This window comes from Lipotes vexillifer, unplaced genomic scaffold (assembly GCF_000442215.2).
Source record: "Lipotes vexillifer unplaced genomic scaffold, Lipotes_vexillifer_v1.1 scaffold72, whole genome shotgun sequence".
In the NCBI taxonomy this organism is placed as follows: domain Eukaryota; kingdom Metazoa; phylum Chordata; class Mammalia; order Artiodactyla; family Lipotidae; genus Lipotes; species Lipotes vexillifer.
The window spans coordinates 508909-530926 of record NW_006769482.1 but is presented as its reverse complement, the minus strand read 5'-3'; the positions used below and the strand labels follow the sequence as shown (position 1 = coordinate 530926).

At 37.5% G+C, this 22018-nt stretch overlaps 1 protein-coding gene across 1 annotated transcript in view; it reads right to left on the bottom strand.

The window, feature by feature from the left end:
- Positions 1–12037: 12037 nt before the first annotated feature.
- Positions 12038–22018, bottom strand: part of SPIN1 (spindlin 1) — a 43702-nt gene continuing 33721 nt past the window's right edge. The window contains exons 4-5 of the mRNA XM_007445617.1: positions 20117–20350; positions 12038–15659 (exon numbers count right to left, since the gene is read on the bottom strand). Of these exons, the coding sequence (XP_007445679.1) occupies positions 15460–15659; positions 20117–20350 (434 nt within the window). The 3' untranslated portion in view covers positions 12038–15459. The remainder of the gene's footprint in view (positions 15660–20116; positions 20351–22018) is intronic.

The window sequence follows — 22018 nt, the reverse complement described above, 5'->3', positions numbered from 1 at the left end:
ACCAATTTCTCCACATCTTTACCAACATTTGTCATTGCCTATCCTTTGGGTTATAGCTATTTTGGTATTGTTATTTGGTACAGTTATTCTGCGTGGGAAGTGGCATCTCAGTTTTAATTTGTACTTCCCTAATGACTAAGGATGTTGAACATCTTTTTGTATTTATTGGCCACTTGTGGATCTTCCTTGGAGAGATATCTAATCAAATCCTTTGCACTATTACTTGGATTGTCTTCTTGTTAAAGAGCTCTTTGTATACTCTGAACACCAATCTTTTATCAATATGATTTATAAATGTTTTTTTCCAGTCTGGCTTGCATTCTCATTTCCTTAACAGTGGCTTGTGACACACAAGTTTTTAATTTTGATGGAATCTAACTTATCAATTTTACCTTTTAGATTGTGCTTTTGGTGTTGTATACAAGAAATCTTTGACAAACCATGAAGAATCTTGCCTATAATTTATTCTAAATTCAATAGTTTTAGTTCTTGCATTTAGGTCGTTGGTCCATTTTGAGTTAGCTTTTGTATATTATGAACGATCTGAATTCATCTTTTTGCATATGGATAACCAATCCTTCCAGCCTCAACTGTTGAAAGGGCAATATTTTCTCCACTGAATTGCCTCAGTACCTCTGAGGAAAACCAACTGCCCATGAACGTAAGGATTAATTTCAAGACTCTCAATTTTCTGAGATAGCCAGATGTATTTAGATATATCTTCATTCCAATACCACACTATCTTACTATAGGCTTATAGTTAAGTTTTAAAACCAGGAAGCATAAGTTCTCCAAATTTGTTTTTATTTTTCAAAATTCTTGTGGCTATTCTGAGTCCTTTTATATTTCCATAAAAGTTTTAGGATCAACTTAATTCCTGCAACAAAACCTGCTGGAATTTTGACAGGAATTGCCATATTAATAGTGAATCTTCCAGTCCATGAACATGGAATGTCTCTCCATTTATTTAGATTTTCTTGTGTACAATCTCATACTTTTATTAAATTTATTCTTAAGAATTTTAACCTTTTTGGTGGAATTAATTTCAAATTGATGTAGTTATATGTAGAAATGCAACTGGTTTTTTGTATATGTCTTCTTACAACCTTGCTGAATTCCTTACCTTTAATGTTTTATGTATCACTTAATATTTTCAACATAGAATCATCTCATCTGCAAATAAAGATAACTTTATTTCTTCCTTTCCCACCTGGATGCTTTTTATTTTTTTCTTGCTTGACTGCAGTGTTAGATCTACAGTATAAAGTTGAATAGAAGGAATGAAAGTGGACAACTTTGAAATTCCTGACTTTAGGGGAGAAAGTTATTCTTTCCCCATGAAGTATGATGTTAGCTGTTGTTTTTTTTATAGATACCCTTTGTCCGGTTGAGAAAATTCCCTTCTAGTCCATGTTTTTGAGAGTTTTTATCATGAATGGTGTCATACTTTGTCAAATGCTTTCCCTCTGCCTTTTGAAATGACTCGTGTCTTTTGTCCTTCCATCTATTAATATGGTGGAATACATTCCATTGGTTTTCTGGTATTAAATCTCACCTGGCCATGAACCTAAGCCTTTCTAAATGTCATTGGATTTGTTGAAGATTTTTGTATCTATATTCATAAGGGATACTGGTCTGTAGTAGTGTTGTGATGCTTTTGTCTGGCTTTTGTATCAGGATAATAGGGGGCTCATAACATAGAACAAGTAAGTATTCCCTCCTCTTCTATTTTCTGAGTCTCTGAAAGATTGGCATTATTCCTTCTTTATATGTTTGATCACATTCACCAGTGAAGCTATCTGGCCCTGGGGTTTATTTCATGAGAGAAGTCTAGTTTCCAGCCTAATCTCTCCACTTGTTATAGATCTAATGAAAATTTCTATTTCTTCTTGACAAAGTGTTGGTGATTTGTGTCTTAAGATTTGTCCATTTCACTTGAGTTGTCCATGTGTTGACATAAAGTTGTTCACAGTATTTCCTTACCATTCTTTTAATTTCTATAAAATTGGTAGTTATGTGACCTCTTTGATTCTTGATGTTGGTAATTTGTGTCTTTTCTTCCTTGCTCAGTGTAGCTAAAGGTATGCCAAACTTGATCTTTTCAAAGACCCAACAATTGCTTTCACTGATTTTTCTGTACTATTTTTGTTTTCTATTTCACTGATTTCCATCTTTATTATTTCTTTCCTTCTGTTTGCTTTGGATTTATTCTTGCTCTTCTTTTTCTAGTTTTTTTTAAGGTGGAAGCTTAGACTTTGATTTGAGATCTTTTTAATATAAGCATTCACAGCTATAAATTTCCCTCCGAGCACTGTTTAGCTGCATCCCATATATTTTGATATTATGTTGTGATTAACACTTATTAGGAAGTGTATCCAATTTTTTTTTTTTTTTTACCAACACCTCTTTAATCATCCACTTACTATCGCTTTTGTAAAAGTCCAACTTCCAGGAAGATAACAACGAATTTAATATAAAAGGTTGCTAGTTAACTAATTCAAGCTCTGTACTTCAGATTCTAAGAAGTAACAGTGAGCATATTAAGATCTCTCTATGCATACAGTCCAGTAATCAGGCCAATGTGAGCTATCTGGAAAATAAACATGGATGCATTTGGTATTAAGCCATTGCATACACACACCCATGTCATCATTCAGACAGTTTGAAGACTGAGTTCCATCCTCTTAAAGACAAATAAGAATTCTGTGAAACACACAGCTAAGTGGCTAGAGAAATTCCGAGTGTACATGGCAAATGAATTGTGATAAAATACTATTCTTTTGTTCCTATAATAGTTTCTTTTAATTAATAAGCATCTTTCAAAGTTATAAAATGACATCAATTCATTTTCCAAAGTTAAATCAATGTGTGAGATCATGAGAGCATCCTGCAGGTGAAAATCATTTTGGCACAAGGTACTTCCGTGTCCTGCAAGTTTTCTGTTTTGTTTTAAAACTATTACTGAGTATCCTTTCAGGAATAGAACAGAAGTAGTCTAAAATGACTTGAGTTCTGTTTCTGATGAAGCTCTCAACATCATTTGAATACTGAAGCCTGAGGGTTGTTTTCAATCAGAAAGTCATACCTAAATGGGCAACAGCAGACAGGGGTCACCTGGCTGAGGTCCGAGGTAGAACTAACACAGCCTGCTCATGAATGCTCTCAACATCATTTGAATACTGAAGCCTGAGGGTTGTTTTCAATCAGAAAGTCATACCTAAATGGGCAACAGCAGACAGGGGTCACCTGGCTGAGGTCCGAGGTAGAACTAACACAGCCTGGCTCATGAATGGGCAAAACACAGGAATGCCATGTGCTGATATCTGAACAATCTCATAAGCACATTCACAGAACTCCAAACACAACAACTTTAATCATTTCCCCAGTTCCAAAGTCTTAAGATTTGTATATTGACATAAAAATTAATCTGAAGGCTTAAAACAGGAAGATTTAAGTCAAAATCATTAGAAACATGAAAGCATTTTCTCACCATCCCTGAGATACAGCCTTGGAAATATTAAAATAACAAAAACTCCATGATTTTTAAATAATCCCTAAGATCCAAGTTTGTAGGTCTCAAACTTGAGTATGCACAAAATTATTTAGGGGTAGGGAAGGAGTTCTTCTAAGATTGCAGTTTCCTGAGCATCAACTTTAGTTTGTGTGAAGCCTAGGAATCTGTATTTCTAATAACCCTCACACAGATGATCATGTAGCTGACTCTCATGCTGCACTCAAAGACACTAGCCTAAGATGGGTTAGCAGAAACAATTTCTCAGTCTTACTGACCACTCTTAAAGACCACCCATTTCTGATGATTAACAAAATTAACATGTAATCAATTCCTATTTCTTAGCTCTTTAACCCCTTTCTACTCCAGAATAATAACTTAATGGTGAGTTACATGCACAATGTCAGTGAGGAAAAAAGCTACAAAACCTCACCTTTTAAATATATAATCTTAATATAAGTAAATGAATCTTCTATAAAGGCTTATTTAGGCTCATGACAGACCATTAAAAGTGTATTAACTGTTGATAAGGCAAGGAAAATAAAAGCATGAAAGGAATGGGGACTAATGTGTAAGAGAAAATGGTCACGTCAGCCAACATTTCATTACAGTACACGGTACCTGCTTAGCCACCAGCTCCAACAGGCAACCTGGAGCTGGGCAGCTGCCCTTTTCTCTGCAATCCTGGTCACCAATGTGTGGTGCTAAAGTGAAAGGGAAAAATTAGACCCTCAGTGGCCTTCCCAGGAACCAGAGAAAGAATTCCCATGTTGAAAAACGAAAAGTGCTCCTAGCTGCCACAGCAAACCCCACCATCAAACACACTCTTCATTGACAGTCATGTAGGACCAACTCCCGAGGCTGTAAATCCAGCATGGTCACTTGGGATACAGATTTGACACTTCTGTCTGTGAACATTTTCCTGGGGCCTCCTGACCATCCACAATAGGAGTGTAACTGAGACAGTAGTTATGCAACAGATCTTTGGGCAAAGAGAGCAGTTCTCTCACTGCTCCTCCTTCCAGGAAGCAGCCAGGGGGTAGGGGTTGGGGGGTAGGGGTTGGGCAGCAGGGTCCTTGGCGGCAGGTGGACATCCTGACCTCTGAGGTTTGAGTGTCACCTCGGTGTTCAGCAGACAGGATACAATCACTTTACCAGGGACTACACTCACCACTGGCTCTCAGGCCCAGGCTGCTCCCTGGACTTTAACTGATGCCATGAGGGGTGACGGGTGACAACCCCAAAACTCAACTGGCCTGTGACACCAATCACGATGTTATGAACATGCTGTGCAGCAGGCAGTCAAAGAGGCCCTGGTGGAGGCCAGAACAGTGGAGATGCCTCCTGACTCTAGCGTGGGCCTCCACCCAAGCACTCAGCTTCACAGGCACTCTGCAGGCACTCAGGAACTGGCAGACAGCCTGAAGTGGAGAGCCATTGAAAGACAGACTCAGGTGAATCTGAGATGAATCTGCTTGGAGTTGTCTCTTCTAATGCTTAAAGGTATCCTAGGCACTGTATGAATTAGCTTACTGCTTTTTGCAATAAGGTACTTTCATATACTTCCCTTTTGGGGGGATTTTCTGCTCAAAGTCACTCAAACCAGAACTTTTTCAAAACGATACTCTGGACAGTACCCAGGGAACTAGGTATGACTTTACCATCTGAAAAAATTCATGACATAAGATTCTTAAAATCTTGTCTTTAAAGATCATAAAAAGTAAATAAATCAACACAAAATTATATTAACATGATCCTGAAATAAGATGCTTAATAAAGGTATGACAATTTACTTAAGTGCAAAGGAATTTTGGTAATATGATTAGCTATAAAAGGAACTTAATTTTCTTGGAAAAATTAAGTCAGCCTTAGAACAATGGCTTCAAATAAATTTTGAAAAACTTCTACTTTACCTTCAGTTCAGTGCTGAATGAGCATATAAACTATTAAGTTAAACCTAGGATGCTCAGTATAAGGAAAACATTAAAATACCTTGGTATACAAAAGTCCCATCTTAATAGTGTCTTTCCTCAAAATACTTAAAATGTCTTGAAATCCAGTAAATCCTACAATATCACATCAGAAAAGTGAAGCTGGTAAAGTTGGTCTTTTCTCCAAAGAAGGTAGAGATAAGAATACAGAGCAACCGTTAAGATGGGTGTCTAGCCAAAAATCATGCCTTCACCCCTGTTGCAGCTTGAAATTGTAAGTAGAACTGTTTTTAAACAGGAAACAAATCACAAACAATTTTAGAAGATTTTAAATTATGAAGACACAGAAACTGGGGAAAAGGTTTTGGATTTTTCTGATATTAATGGTACACAATTTGAAACTTAACCTTGCAATTCATGATAAAACCATAAGATAAGGTGCATGTAAACCCTGAGAAGCAGCAGGTATGACAACACAACCAGGCAAGTCCTGACCACAGCCAAATGGATCCTGCTGGAACGTGGAACACAAGTTTGTCCTGCTATCTCACAGAAAACCCCTCACTGGAGGAGGCTGGGCAGAAACAGCCCTGGTGGATTCCAGTGTATTGATGGTCTGCTGGCCAATGGTCGGCTGGGAGGATTTTGACTGTAAACTGAGAATATGCTACAATTTACATTTTACTTTGTTTTCTCTTTCTAAAAGCTACATCACACCACTCTTTGGTGTCACAGACAACTAAAATGCTTAAATGGCAGTTGTAAGCTCCTCCATGGAGCACAGTGTAGCAGGGAGAACACAGGTTAGGAATAAACACCTTCATCAGCTTCATGTTCATCAGGCAAAGTAATTGTTGGTATAAGGCACCTCACTGAACCAGGTGAGCAGTGGGAAGACTTCGATGTAGTAACACGTAGAACAGACACGAGCTTATTGCTATCTGAATTACGTTGCTAGTTTAAATGTAGTATAGATTGTCACTTATTCTGAGGCATTTTTGCAAAAACAAGTTACTCTTTCCTAAGTGCTTTAAAAAAAACAGGAAATCATAATATTATTCTGGATAAACAAGTTAGAAGTTCAGAGATGTTAAAAAATAATAATCATGCAAAGAAAGAAACTGAGCACAGAGATGTTTTAAAATAGAGAACAGAGACCAGACTCCAAATACCTGCCCAGGGCTAATTCTACCAGGCCTTCTGAATTTATCCCACAAAGTCCAGCTGCTGCACCAGACAGTACCCCGCAAAATCCCAAGTCGTAAACACCATGTAACTCACGTACTGGTGAAATTTAACCACACAACAGTGACCACAAGTTTTAGGAGCCATTTCAGTGAGGTGCCTCTCTGAGGTGGCAGTATACCATATCAATTTACATTATCTGGAAAGAAACAGCAATCTTCCACAGGACTCTTAAAACTTCACTATTAAAGGATGGAGAATTTTCAAGGGCAAAATATATATACCTATTTTGTTCCATAAAAGATTTTAGGTAGCTTATGAAATTATTTGTATATTATCCACATTTACAAAATATCCTAGAGGCAAATGTACATTTTTGCTACTATCTGAAGAGTATTAAAGCTGATTAGGTTAGAATTGACTTGTTTACAGGTTATAATAAAGACTTGTAACATAGCAACATTTGAAATTCCACTCTTAAGAAGTTTAATTAAACCCTCACCTCCTTTAGACAAAGGCAGCCTGCTATTTTTACTTTCTCAGCAGGATAAAATCCTGCTCTTGGTGTCCACACCCTTGACACTTTCCCAGGCGCCCCACTGAAAAGCACAGGCAATGGTACCGTTACGCGCCAGCTGCCAGCTACCATTCTCGGACGATTTGATGGTTATATCTTTTGAACACACATGAAAATAAAATGAAATTCGGTTGCAGCTTAAATAAAGCAGCTGGCTTTACCTGAGTGTGGGACCAATGTTAAATAGCCATACCAGAAATTAATTAAAGATGGGACATCAAACACTAAGGTGAAATTAATACCTGCAAACAACCCCACCCCCTCAAACCATAATCAACTTTTAAAACTTCTCCAAAGAGGGACTGATTTCAGATTATATTAGAGAAAAAGCAACATCAGTGATTAAAGACACAGTGCATCAAGGCCTCACTTGGGATGGGAGTGAGGACAGTGGTCATTACTCTATTACACACAACGGCTACGTTTCACTGGGCATAACTGTCCTGTTTTAAAGATACGACTTCCCTCTTAGGCAGCAAAACATTCTGAAAGTAGACTATTTAAATTACTCCAAATCGGGCCACTGGCTGACACTGCCAACTCTAGCACCACGTTTCACGAAAGCACTAAGGACGCAGTTCAGTGTTCATGACCCCTACGACAATGTGAGAACATTAGCAAAACACAGATGCAGACCTTTATTCATGAAGGTTATCTTTATAGTCTACTTCTTCGTCACAATAAAATGGGAAATGTGGAACATCCCACTGACCTTTCAACGGTGCTTTTTACAACAATTTTTACATATGCTGGAAGATGTTACTGTTCTGAAAAAATGTAAAAATGGAAATCTTCCTGATTGACATTATATAAGTGAAACTATATCAAACTAAAAGATCTCAAAGATAATAAAATCAAAGCAAAACATGGCAAGGCCTGAAATGACAGAGCTGCTGTCTGTGTAAGGCCCTGACACCCAATGAAATCCCAGCACGAAGGTGACTCGCTCCCTCTGCATCAGGCTCAGATTTGCATCACGCGCACCTCCAGCATCACTGGATCCACTCATCTTTTGAGTGAGTAGGGCAGGATTCTCCCCAAATACAGATGAGGAAAAGAAGTTAGAAAGGCTAAACAATTTGCCTGAGATCATACTGATAGGAAGTGGGCAACCAGAACTCAATTTGGCTCTTCTTTCAATGCTCTCTTTAGTACACTAAATTTATCCATCCCTTTTAAATAAAAATAGAAAATTAGCAGTTTTTAAAATAATTAGTCTGTCAAAAATTATGCTCTGCCAATAAGATTTCTTTTCCATTGTAAGCTTACCAGTAAGAAAGCCCAACTAAATTTTAACATGGTGCTGTGGATTAAATTGCATTACCCCAAAATTCACCTGTTGGTATCCTAACCCCTGGCAACTCAGAATGTGACTGTATTTGGAGATATGGCCTTTAAAGAAGCAGTTAAGGTTAAATGAGGTGGTTATAGCGGGCCCTAATCCAATGTAACTGATGTTCTTACAAGAAGAGATCACGGCAGACACACACAGAGGGAACACAATGTGAAGCTGGAGGTAGGACAGCTGTTTGCAAGCCAAGGAGAAAGGCCTCAGGAGAAACCATCCTGCTGACACCTTAACCATGGAGTTTCACCTTCTAGACCTGAGCAAGAATAAATGTCTATTGTTTAAGCCCCACAGTCTGTGGTGTTTGTTACGGCAGCCTGAGCTGACGGACACATATAATATGTAGAGCAGTATCAGAAAACAACCCTTCAGTGGTCTACCACATGTAATTTGATCAGAGCATGACCCTTTTTAAAAAATATAACTACCAAATTTTAAAAAAGGGCCAGTGACAACGGCTGAGACATTTCTGTTTTTGTTTGTTTGTTTGTCTTACAAATGCATGTGAATTAAGGAGACCGCTGGTAACAGGTATTAGTTTCCTGTGCTCTGTGTGATCTCTCCCCCACAAACTGCTCAGAGGCAGTAATTCTAGTTGTAGGACAATGCAGACTGTGGACTCCATCCCTTCAGACATGTTTTTCAGTCTTTAACATACTGCTGTCTTCTGCTGGCTGGACTGCTCTGAAAATGACCACAATCTTGTCCTTCTCCTGTGACAAATCAGATTTGGGATAAATTAAGACAAATGCAGTGGTTAAAACTACTTGGCCATGGTATTACAGGGCAACTCGAAGCAACACTTTGCTCAAATCAGGTCCCCCGTAAATAACAGACATGCACACACACACACAGAGTAAACACAGTCCACAAAAAAGTACAACTCTTGGGAAAAAAGCCACAGTCACCAGGGACCACTCTCTTCTCGTTTTTCTAGTGGGAATGCACAGTGCACAAGTAGTCGTGTTCAGATTTCTTACAAATCCTTTAGCAGACAAATCTAAGGCAAAAGCTTTAAAGCAACTTTCACAATCTATATCAGAAGACAATTCAGAATGCTGAATTTCAATCTTCAGTTGTTAACTGTTCATATCAATGTCAAGGTTTTTAAAAGGTCTTCCTTCTGTCCCTTTCACATCATAATCTGCTTTGGTTCCAACATGAAGACACAGAATTTAAAGTTACGTGTAATGTGCCAATCCTATTAAAAGGATTTTTAGGTAGTTCACATGGTACTTCAAGCTCTAATGTTCCCCCAGAGCATGAATTTTCAAAGCATAAGTTGAAAGTAATGAAAGAGGATGGAGATAAAGTGGAAGCAGGAACACGCCCACAGTACACATGGCAGCCTACTCACCTACTGTTAAAAGCCAACGTAAAAAAAAAATGCATGGAAAGGGCCCACGCCTCTGTGTCATCATTGCGAGAGCTGACAGGGGTCAATGCGCTACCTGGTCCAGTGCCCTCACATAAAAATTAAGCAGAAAGAATGCAATGTCATTTTTAGGCAAAATGATGTGCCAAGGCAGTACCCGAAGACCATCTGCCACTGAGTTACCAAAACCTATGAGTTTTAGGGCCCATACAGGGGCAGAGACTATCCTAGAATGGAGAAACAGTTTACAGACTCACCTAATTTTCTGAAATTCAGCAGCCTAAAAACTTACACACACACACACACACACACACACACACACACGTATATTAATGACATAGGACAATTACTGTGAAAACTAGGAAGGAGCCTAAGAAGTCTAGGTTTTATAAGAATATTAACTTAATGACATGTTTAAAGTGTCTGAAATATAAAATAGCATCTACATTCTTGTGATGGAAATTACTTAAATATTCCAGTATAATTTCTCTCCAAATAAAAGATATTTTTATACCTTTTATTAGCTATATTTATTATAACTTTGGGTTACAATTCTCACTATAAAGAGACAGATTTCTACATTCTAGTGACTTAATATAAAACCTTTTATTATGCAACTTGGAAATACTTTTTGCTATCAATGTACGAAATAAGGTTACAAAAAATTATCCATAGAAATTACTGGACCATAGACTATTCAAATCAAATCTCCCCACTTTAGTAATTTAATTCTGAGGTGTGAACACAGCAGCTTGGAGCCTGGGCACAGCATTGAGGGTCTGAGTCCTGATGGCCTCTGTAATTCTGGACAAGGTACTCAACCCTCACTCCTTTTACACAACATGGAAAAACGTCATGCCTTCCTTACAGTATTAAGAATTAAATGAAGGGACTTCCCTGGCAGTTCAGTAGTTAAGACTCTGCGCTTCCACTGCAGGGGGCATGGGTTCGATCCCTGGTTGGGGAACTAAGATCCCGTATGCCACATGGCATGGTCAAAAAACAAAAACAAAAAAACCGAAAGTGTTTGGCAAGGTACTTATTAAGCACTTTTGCTAGTGCTTTATTAGTGTCAAATGCTTTATTATCACAAAGCTGTGACTGTACCAAGTGAAGAAACAATGGAAAGCAAGCCCATCCCTGCAATTCTCCAATAGTGGTGACTGCTCTAGACCTAGTTCTTCAGTTTACAAACAGCAGTCAGCAACCGCCAACCTTTAGACTAAGCTTGCCTTGTTATTTTGGGGGAAAATATTTCCTGAGCTGTACCTTCGATACTGCAACGAGTGATTTACCTTCAGGAAGAAGACTGTAAGATCTCGCCCAGGGTGAACACGTGTGCTTCCAGGTTCATCTCCTCCCAACACCTGTCTGTGACTCCTCCCACCAGAGTCTGAGAGGTGGTCCTGCATCCCCTTGGCCAGGGCCTCAGCAGTGGTCATTGCAGCTGCCATGCCAAGCCTCTCCAGCCACTCTGGCCGCAAGAAAAGTGACCTGTCCTGTCCTAGCTCTAATCACAGATCCTTGGGCCAAACAGGGAAACATAAAAAATGAATCTAATTAAGGGCAGGCATACCATAAACTCTACTTTTCCCTCTCACTGATAAAATTATCCAGGAAGATAAAATATAGAGTACATATAGTTCCAGTATTACCTACATGTCTTTGTCTTTACTACTGAAAAAAAAAAAGAGACTTTTTCACTGCAGAATTTCACTAGTTGGTATTTAAGTATTAATAAAAGCAATATATAATTACAGCAAGAAAAGATGTGAAAGTATAAAACACATTATTTAATTCTATTTAAAACAATTCTTTTAAGTTTAAAATTTTATGATAAATTGAAATTTCTCACTAATTGCTAATCACAAACTTTCATATTTTGGACTATATATTGATTGGGGCTATTGATTATTGCTCCCTTTCTTTACAGGTACTATTAATTATCATTCAAATAAAAATTCTATTTCTTTCTGTTCCTATATATGTCTGACATTTACATTTGGTGAAAAGAGGGAAAAAAGGTCTCTTAAAATCTTCAAATAAAACTTCAAAAACTTTTTCAGAAGCTCACAGTTTAACACATCACAGTTTGCTCATAAGCACAAAATTTACAGTCAAAAGTTGCACATAAAGGGTTTATTTTAAATGTTTTAAGGATAGGATAGAGTTACATCATAATTATAAAAATTACTTACAGAATGAACAGATTTATATTGTTTATACTTCTAAATGCAGAGAACAGGGAACTGTCTACACATTGTATAAAATAAAATTAAAATTAAAAATGAATTCAAGCTTGAAAGATGAGGTCATTTACCTAATATTAAAATGCGAACACGAAGACCTCTGAACTATACACATTCGTTCGAACTGCACTAATGATGGAAAATACAAAAAGCGCAGCATTTCCAAGGAACCACAGACATGTTGACCGTAATTATTTTCCGTTACAATAATTCCTGTTTTGTCTTTGGAGAACTGTCTTTTTTTTTTTTTTTTTTTTTTTTTTTTTTTAAGACAATCAGCTTCAAGAATGTCTTCAGGCACTACAATTTGTGACAATCAAAACAGTCTTCTAATGGGTCCACAGCGTTCAGAGATTCAAGCCCAATGCACTTCAGGGTTTGGCACGTAAAACAATAATAGAAATGAAATCTGGTTTAGAAGCAACTGTGATTGTTTTAAGAATGCACAGTCCCTTCAAATGCTGCATGACATACACAACTGGAAAATCACCTTCTGTTGGCACTACATTTGCTTCACCAGTGCATCTTTATCCTACAACCACTGAAACAGCACAGTTAAGCAAATATACAGAAACTGAAACCAAATAAAAACAAAGATAGAAAACAAAAAACCTAAATATATTTAACATGCAATTTTAGTTAGTTACATTGAACATTCTACTTAGAATAGAGCATGCAAAAAAGGATGGTCTGCTTTTAAGGTTTTCCTTTGAAGCTTTACATGGCAGCCAGACATCACGCACGCACACACACACGACACAATAATACTATAGCAGGTCAATGAGAAAGGCCAATACATTTTATACAGAGATTCATGTCTTGTGTTGTCACAAGTCCCATGATAATTTTGGAAATTAATGTTGTATTCCTAGAACAAGGAACCAACATTCCGATACCAGGAAAATGCAAGCAATGCATGCAGATCTGAAACATGAGCCTAGACGAAGCCTGAAATACTCGGCTGGGGAGCAGAGTTAGTCATGGCATCAGGAAGTGTAGTTTAAGCCACCAAAAGAAAAAAGAATGGGGAAAAAAAAGGAAAAAACAACAACAAAAAGACCCCTTCCCCTTCCTTCAACCCTAAAGGCAATAAATGGAACAATGATTAAAATAATGATAATAAATCACGTCACATTCATCTAGAGAGATCATGTGGTATTAAAAGTTGCTAAAGGTACTTGCAGAAAAACCACAATGCAAGTCATTAAGTAATGCCAGAAATGTTTCAACTCAACTGACCCAACCCTCAGGATACCTCCAAAGGACTTTGTTTTTGTCTGAAGTCACTGTGTCCTGTTCATGTAGTGCACGCTGGACAACTCACTCTCTGGGCCACATGTGTCCACTTGGGCACAGGGAGCTGGGCTCAACCTTGAGATTCACACACAGGAACTCTTACAAGAGCCTCCAGGAGAACAGATGACAGATCTGTAGCATGACACTTGTTTCAAGCACAGGAGGAACATCTAAGACCTGTGTACCCACTGCATGGAGAAGCTCACCCCTGGCTGCCCTCAGTGAGGCACTGGGCACGCTGGAGAGAACTGGGGTGCTGTATTTACATGGTGTGCGAGGTTACCACCCACCAGCACAACAAGGCACAGCCTTCCTGAAGGCAAAAATGGGCATCACACAAACCATGCAGAGCGCGGCCTTGAAACTACAGAATCTCTTAACATCAAGAACAGCCATGACAGATGTCACACAGACCTGGTGTTTGACTGAGTTTCATATGCATTTAAGCTTTCTGCCCAAATCAGAGGTAAGATTTTTAATCTCCACAAATCATCTTTTCACATATCTTTCACAATCATATTTCTCCTAGCTTTCAAACTGCCAGGGATCATCCAAAACAAAGTGACAGACTGATGTTCTGCTGCTAAATGAACCACTTTTGCAGTTCTATTTTAGTTAAAACAACCTTGCAGGAAAGGATTCAATGGCTAAGGTCTGCTATCAGTCACACCCACAAGCCAGTGCAGGTGACTGACCCTGATGTGGTAGGATCCACCAAATGGAATGAATCCACATCAACAGCATACCATGAATAAGAACATACAGCACCACAAGAGGTGTCAGGAATTTCAGCTGTTATTTGTCTAGACATTCTTTGAGGGGAAAAGCCAAGGGGGAAAAGCCTTCTGACCATAATCATATATCAGTAATAACAGTAATAAAAATAAACGTATCCCAGAAAACTTGTTAAAAGGCAACAACGTCATTCTTAAACTTATATTTCTAATATAAAAGCACTACGTTCTTCCAGGAACTTACCAAATACACATAAACCGCTGATATACTGTTGCCTTTTAAATCCGTGTACTAAAATTCCAGATTACTAATTTGTACAAATAATGGACCAAATGTGCCATCCAAAATACACCTGCATTACACTATGTGGACCAAGTACCTGGGCTTTGCTTAAAAAGAAGTATTATGATAAAAAATGTAAACAAATAATATACAAAGCTTAGAATTAAAGGCAGCCTTTTACCCAGATTTCTAACTGTTTTGTAAAATTGTAATGTGGGTCATTAAATATTCACAGGTGATTCATATTTGAATTTACAGTTTAAAGCCTCCAGACTGAAATGGTGCTCTGAACTTGACTTTCAAAATAAGCTGAATGTCCCGATGTGCTTCCTGTGCCCAAATTTAATTTTAAATAAACAGCAGTAATACACTGAATACACTAAATACAAATGGCTTGGGTCAGCACTCCTGTTAAACTGGAGAAAATTATGTAACCCCCACTCCAACCCACAAAGAAAGGACTGCCCATTAAGTGTGTGTGTGTGTGTGTGTGCGCACGCGCGCACACACAGATCTATGTGTATGTATATATACATTACATATGTATACACACAGATATAGATAGGTAGGTAGATATAGATACATATATATCTCAAAAAAAGGCAATAACAAAAATACCAAACTATGCTTGCATTGTGGCAGCAGAATAACAGTGTTAAGCGTGAAGGGGAAAGTGGATAAGATCTACTACAGTTTTAAATGACTATGATACTAGGTTAACTTTTACCAGACTTGCCTGTAACTCCCTTCCAAACAGACAGACTTCTTTTAAGAGGAAGGAGTTCCTTACACAAAATGCTTTGTGTTCACATAAATCTGTACTATTCAGAACAAAACCAGTTCTGCTGGCAGAGATTGTGGGTTCGCAGGGACATTTAAGCTTTCATTAAACTGGAAAGCAATCAAGTCTTTATGTCTACAAATTATACATTTAATAGTTCCACAAATTTGGCAAAGTTCGTGATGACATCTAGGATGTTTTCACCAAATCGTAGACATAAATATGGAAATCATCATCAAACTTGATGAAATAGACAGACGGTTTGGCTTCTACTTGATGAATGACCATGCCAGTCCTTTTAGAGCCATCTTCTTTGGCATATTCCACTTGTTTGCCTACCAGGCTGTCCACAACTTCTCCCGGTTCCCTTTCTGCTGGAGGTGAATCATCTGTATTTAAAAGGGGGAAAAAAGAGAATTTAGAGTCAATTTTTAGATACACACCAACTCACATATCTATTTTAATAATTAAAAAATTTTTTTTTAATATCCTGAATTCATCTTGATTTTCTAGACCAAGAGTCAGCAAACTTTTCCTTCAAAGGCCAGACAATACATATGTTAGGCCTGAAGCCATATGGTCTATGTACCAACTACTCAGCTGTATTGTTGTCACATGAGAGCAGCCACAGATGATATATAAATGAATGGTGTGGTTGTGTGCCAATAAAACTTTATTTACAAAAACAGTGTGCTGACCCCCAAGAGCTAGACATGTAAATGATTTTGAAAATCATAACCAGAAATTCCTTTGACTTATATTTAGTTATAGGTATAATTACCTAAAGAGGGATGGACTAAAAGGAGGAAAGGGTCAAGAAAAAAACTAAATACAGTTGACCCTTGAACAACAGGGGTTTGAACTGCATGGGTCCACTTACACAGGGATTTTTTCCAATAGTAAATACACGATCTGCAGTTAGTTGAATCCACAGATGCAGAGGAACCGCAGATATGAAGGGCTGCCCATAAGTCATATGCAGATTTTCAACTGCGCGGAGGATCAGTCTCCCCAACCCCCAAGCTGTTCAAGAATCAACTGTAATTATACAACTTCTTTCTTTTTTAAAAAAATTTTATTGAAGTATAGTTGATTTACAATGTTGTGTTCTATAGCTTCTTAAAAATAAGGCTGCTTTACTTTGAAATAATTTCAAAGCAGATAATACCTACTGGGATTACTGAGAATGTGCCTAAATGCCTAAGTATTCCTGTCTTATCCTGTGAATCCTTAAAGCTTTTTTTCCCTCAACTTCATTTCATCACACATGGTCCTCTTAACCCAGTTTCAAAATAAAAGAGATTTCCTGTGCTACAAAAATAGGTGCTAAGTGAACTCCATCCTCAGACCAATTACAACTGAATCTCAGAGGATGGCTGAGGCACCTGTACTTTTTGAGAAGCCCCCAAGAAAATCTGAGTGTTGGAAAACACTGCCTGACCTAGGACCTAGCAAGAACTCTGCAAATTCTAGGAATACACATAAAATGAGAACAAACCATCACTGCCAACAATAAATAAACAAAGTACAAAAAAGGGGAGCCAGGGGATGGGCTAGGCAGTTACAATTCTATTTTAAGAAACCCCTAACAGGTCCTGAATAACTCAAGCTCTTAACCATGTAGTAACAGAGAGCCTTCAAGTAGGACAAACCAGGTATCCTGGTTTGCCCAAGACAGTCAGTGCTTATGCCTGCAGTCCTGACACAGTGGTTAGCAGTGCACCTTTTTATTTTCACATGTATCCTGGTTTGGATCATATCATGTATCTGTATTAACAGTAGTTTGCCTCTTTGATTATAATAAATTCTCTCACTGAATGGCATAATCTGAAACCTGCTATTCTGATCTCACACAACACAAACAAACCACCTGAGCATAATGTTATCAGTTCTTTAAAAAAAGGAAGTAAAGAGGAAATCTAAGCTGAACTCTTCTTCAACAATGCTCTTCCATCAAGCAGCAACATCATACCATACCACACTTTTGTGGCACCTCATGTGTACAAAGAAATTACAAACACATGATCGCCATACGTTTTACAGTAACCATGAGTGAAGAAGCCAAGGACTCAGAGGCCACTGCAGAGCTCTCTGTATCAGAACATCACAACAGCAATTAACAGCAAATAAACTTCCATACCACTCGAAAGAAAGGAGTGAGAGGATAAAGATGTGGTTGGTACAGGCAATGATTTAATCTGCAAATGACCTCATACTTTCTATTATCAAGTCAACAGTACTTGCTTTGGACATTTCTCTACAAAAAAGTTTAAAACTTCATATAGGTTGGAGGAAATGCTTTTATGGTATGCTCTTATATTTAAATTCCCACCTATATAACACTTTCCATTACACATTTATAACAAATATACACGCACTTAAAAAAAAAAAAATCTAAGAAGGCAGAAGTCAGGGCCAGATGAACACATGAGTAGATTCAATGAGTGGCTTGTTCACAGGAAGAACTTTATCTTTTTTTTTTTTTTTTTTTTGTAAAGGAAACATTCGAAGAGGTCAGGTGGTCTACTTGTGAGTTGAATAAGTATAAATTGGGAAATGTAAGAGCTGAAATACTTTGCAAATCTCAGTAAGTGTACACTGCTCAGTAAGCAGTGTAATCTCACTGCTTCAGTAAGTCTATATGTTATGTAATACATGCTTATGGTACAAAATTCAAAAATTTCTGAAGGGTATACATGAAAACTGTTTAACCCTTCTTTGTCCCTCAGACTCATAATTCCCTCTGTAATTTAACAACTAACAGATTCCTGTTTATTCTTCTAGAGAAACTTATTTGAAGAAATTTTTTTTTACTGTAGTTATCTTTTCTTTCATTACAAATGACTTTATTGTTTGAATTATTCCTGTGATAGTAATGAGAGACTGCTGCCTTCCCCAGATATTGTCAAATAATTAATCTTCATAAAGCTTAACCCATGTAATGCTGAATCAAAATCAGAGTAAATTTAAAAAAAAAAAAAAAAAGGAACAGAGATGGTGTTACATTGCTAATATATCCAGTGTCTGTCAGTCGGCCATATCTGTCTAGGACCAAGAATTCATGTGTTTGAGGAAAAGCTACTGAGTAGTTTAAAGAAAAAAAAAAGGCTTACGCAAAAGTGAAATTAAGAAAATAATTTTATTCACAATAGCATCAAAAAGAATAAAATACTTAGGACTATAAGAAGTGCAAAAACTTATACTCAGAAAACTACAAAACGTTGATAGAAATGGAAAAAACTCAATAAATGAAAAAACATCCCATGCGCATGGGTCAATGGCTTAAGATGGCAATACGCCCCTGCCAAACTGATCTAGAGATTCAACACAATACCTAACAGAATCCCAGCTGACTTTTTTGCAGAAACTGACAAGCTGATTCTAAAATTCATACGAAATTGCAAAGAACAGCCAAAACAATTCTGAAAAAGAAGGAAGATTCACACTTCTTGATTTTAAAACTTATTATGAAGCAGTGTAATCAAGTGTGACACTGGCATAACTATAGACATATGGACAAATGGAATAGAACTCAAAGTCCAGAAATATCTCCATACCTCCATAGTCAAGTAATTTTTACCAAGGGTGCCAAAACCATTCAGTAGGAAAAAGAACAGTCTTTTCAAAAAGTGGTTTTCAGACAACTGGATTGCCACATGCAAAACAAAGAAGTTGGACATGACACATCATAAACAAATATTAACTCAAAATGTATCAAAGATCCAAGTAAGACCTACATATAAGAACTAAAACTGTAAGACTCTTAGAAGAAAACATAGGGGCAAATCTTCATAACCTTTGATTTGGCAAGGGTTTATTAGATATGACATCAAAAGCACGAGCAATAAAAGGAAAACTAGAAAAATAGGACTTCATCAAAATTAAAAACTTTTGTACTTCAAAGAATACCATCAAGAAACTGAAAAGACAACTCAGAGAATAAGAGAAAGTATCTGCAAGTCACATATCTGACAAGAGACTTATACCTATACTATTGACTGTTACGACTCAATAACAGAAAGACAATGCAATTGAAAAACAGGCAAAGGATGTGAATAGATATTTCTCCGAGACACACAAATGGCCAATAACACACGAAAAGATACTTGACATCTTTAGTCATCAAAAAAATGAAAACCAAAACCACAATGAGATACCATTTCACTACCACTAGGATGACTAGAATCAAAAAGTCAAGTAACAAGTGTTGGTAAGGATGTGGAGAAATCAGAACCCTCACACACTGTTGGTGAGAATGTAAAATGATGCAACCACTTTGAAAATCAGTCTGGCAGTTGTCTAAATGATTCAACCCAGAGTGATCACTATGCCTCATCAATTCCATTCCAAGGCATATACCCAAGAAAACTGAAAACAAATGTCCACTCAGAAACTTGTACAGAATTCTTCATAATAACCAAAAAGAAGCAAAAAAATCCAAATATCCATCAACAGATGAATGAATAAACAAAATATAGTATATCCATACAATCGAGTTGTACTTGGTTATTAAAAGAAATGAAATACAGATACACGCTACAACATGGATGAGCCTTGAAAACATAAGCTGAGTGAAAGAAGCTAGTCACAAAGGACCCCACATTATATATACACCATTCATATGAAAAGTCCAAAGCCCAGAACAGGGAAAGTAAATTATTCTTGGCAAAAGGGTAAAAATTTCACAACCTATGCTTTGTTCATGACTAAAAGAATAATCACTTAACCCTAATAATTAAAAATTTTAAATGTATCTGCATAAGAGTTAATCAAATATCTTGCTCTAAGGGTATTTATCAAATTATTTTTGAATTATCAAAAATAAAAGTTGTCAATCTATACTTACTAGAATCGGGCATAATGCGAAGGTCGCCTTCTTTATAATCGTCTAAGAGCTGGTACATGTACAAGACAGGATCTTTTTCATAGGTGATGTAAAACCATGTGTTCATTATAGGGGCGCGTGCTAAGACCATTCCCCTCCACTCATCTTTAGAGCCATCCTCGGTCTCAAACATGTGCTCCACTGCTTTGCCAATCATTGTGTCGGCTAGGTGTGCATCACTGATTCGAGATGTTGCTGGGGACAAAAAAGCAAACAATGGTTTACGTGAAAGAATCTGCTTTTTTCTTTTTTTCTGAATTCATCTGTTCTTGGTACTGTACCTAATTAAAACTTTTAGTTGTTTATTCAAGGTATAAAGTGTTTTTTTGTTATTGTTTAATAGATAATTATTTTAAATTATGAGATAGAATTAGACTTACAGAAGAGTTCCAAAAATAATATTGTTCCCATATACCCTTTACCCACCTTGCCTTTTAAATATCTTATATAACCACTGACCATTTATGAAAACCAAGGTATTAACCTATTCAAGGCATAGGTTTTTACTCTTGCCCCTACAATCTATTTTTTACAGTAATCAGAGTGATATTTGTGGCTGTTATACCAGATTGTGTTGGTCATTTGCTTAAAATACTCCAGCACTTTCCTTTCACAATATGAATAAGGAACTGCTTCTCCAGATCCACAGCACCTTGGCCATCATCCCCTGGCAACCCTCTGCCCTCCTGCTTGTCACATACTGCTTGACTGCCTTACACCTCCGCAGCATGGGCATCTTTTCCTGGGATACCCTTGGGCTGACATCCTCGGGGGTTGGCTCTTCCTGAGCAGATGTCCTCCCAGAGGCTTTCTAGGACCACCCGGTGAAAATAGCCCCAACAATCAGTCACCTAACTGAGCTTGATTTCTTAAAGACATTTACCACTCTCTGCAGTTATCTTGTTTTACATGTTTGTTCACTTGCTTTTAGACTGCACAGTGATGAAAGCAAAGGCCTTTCCCATCTTGTTTCCAATACTGTGATCACAGGCGTTCAACATTTGTTGTATAAATTAATTATTTCAGAGGAAAGCAGGTTGTTCTAGGTGGCCTGTGTGACTCCCTACTGGTGTATCAATAGCCCTCTGCAGCCCTGCTCTACATTAAAGACATAGGTGAAAAATTACAAGTTTCATTTTCTTTTTTAATATTGGGAAAATTATGGAGGAACCTACTGATTTTAAGGTTTATCCATTCCTCACATTTTAGACAATTATCTTTAAAAAAATTAGCACTTCTTATTCATGAGTCCTTCTATTTTTGTCAAAGTTCAAAGGAACAAAGATTAGAATTTCTTGGTAAAGATACTGCTATCCAATTTTATCAGAAGGACACTGTAAACACATACGGTAGTTTTCTTTGTTTAAGTATGCAATAATTACCAAAAATAACATAGAATTCCCCACTGTGCATGACACTATAGCAAAATCCCACTAGTTTTCTTCATACCAGAAGTTATCAAACTTTCTCATCTTAGGACTCCTTTACATTCTTAAAAGTTTTTGCGCATTTGTTTATATGGATGATAAATATCAGTACCAACTATTTTAGTAATTATAAATGACATATCTAAAAATGTTAAAATACCTACAGAAACACATTTTTAATGAAAAATATTTTCTAACAAAAAATTAGTAAGAAATGTCTAGCTTTAAAAATGGACAGCTAGGGGCTTCCCTGGTGGTGCAGTGGTTGGGAGTCCGCCTGCCGGTGCAGGGGATACGGGTTCGTGCCCCGGTCTGGGAGGATCCCACGTGCCGTGGAGCGGCTGGGCCCGTGAGCCATGGCCGTTGGGCCTGCTCGTCCGGAGCCTGTGCTCCGCGATGGGAGAGGCCACGGCAGTGAGAGGCCCACATACCGCAA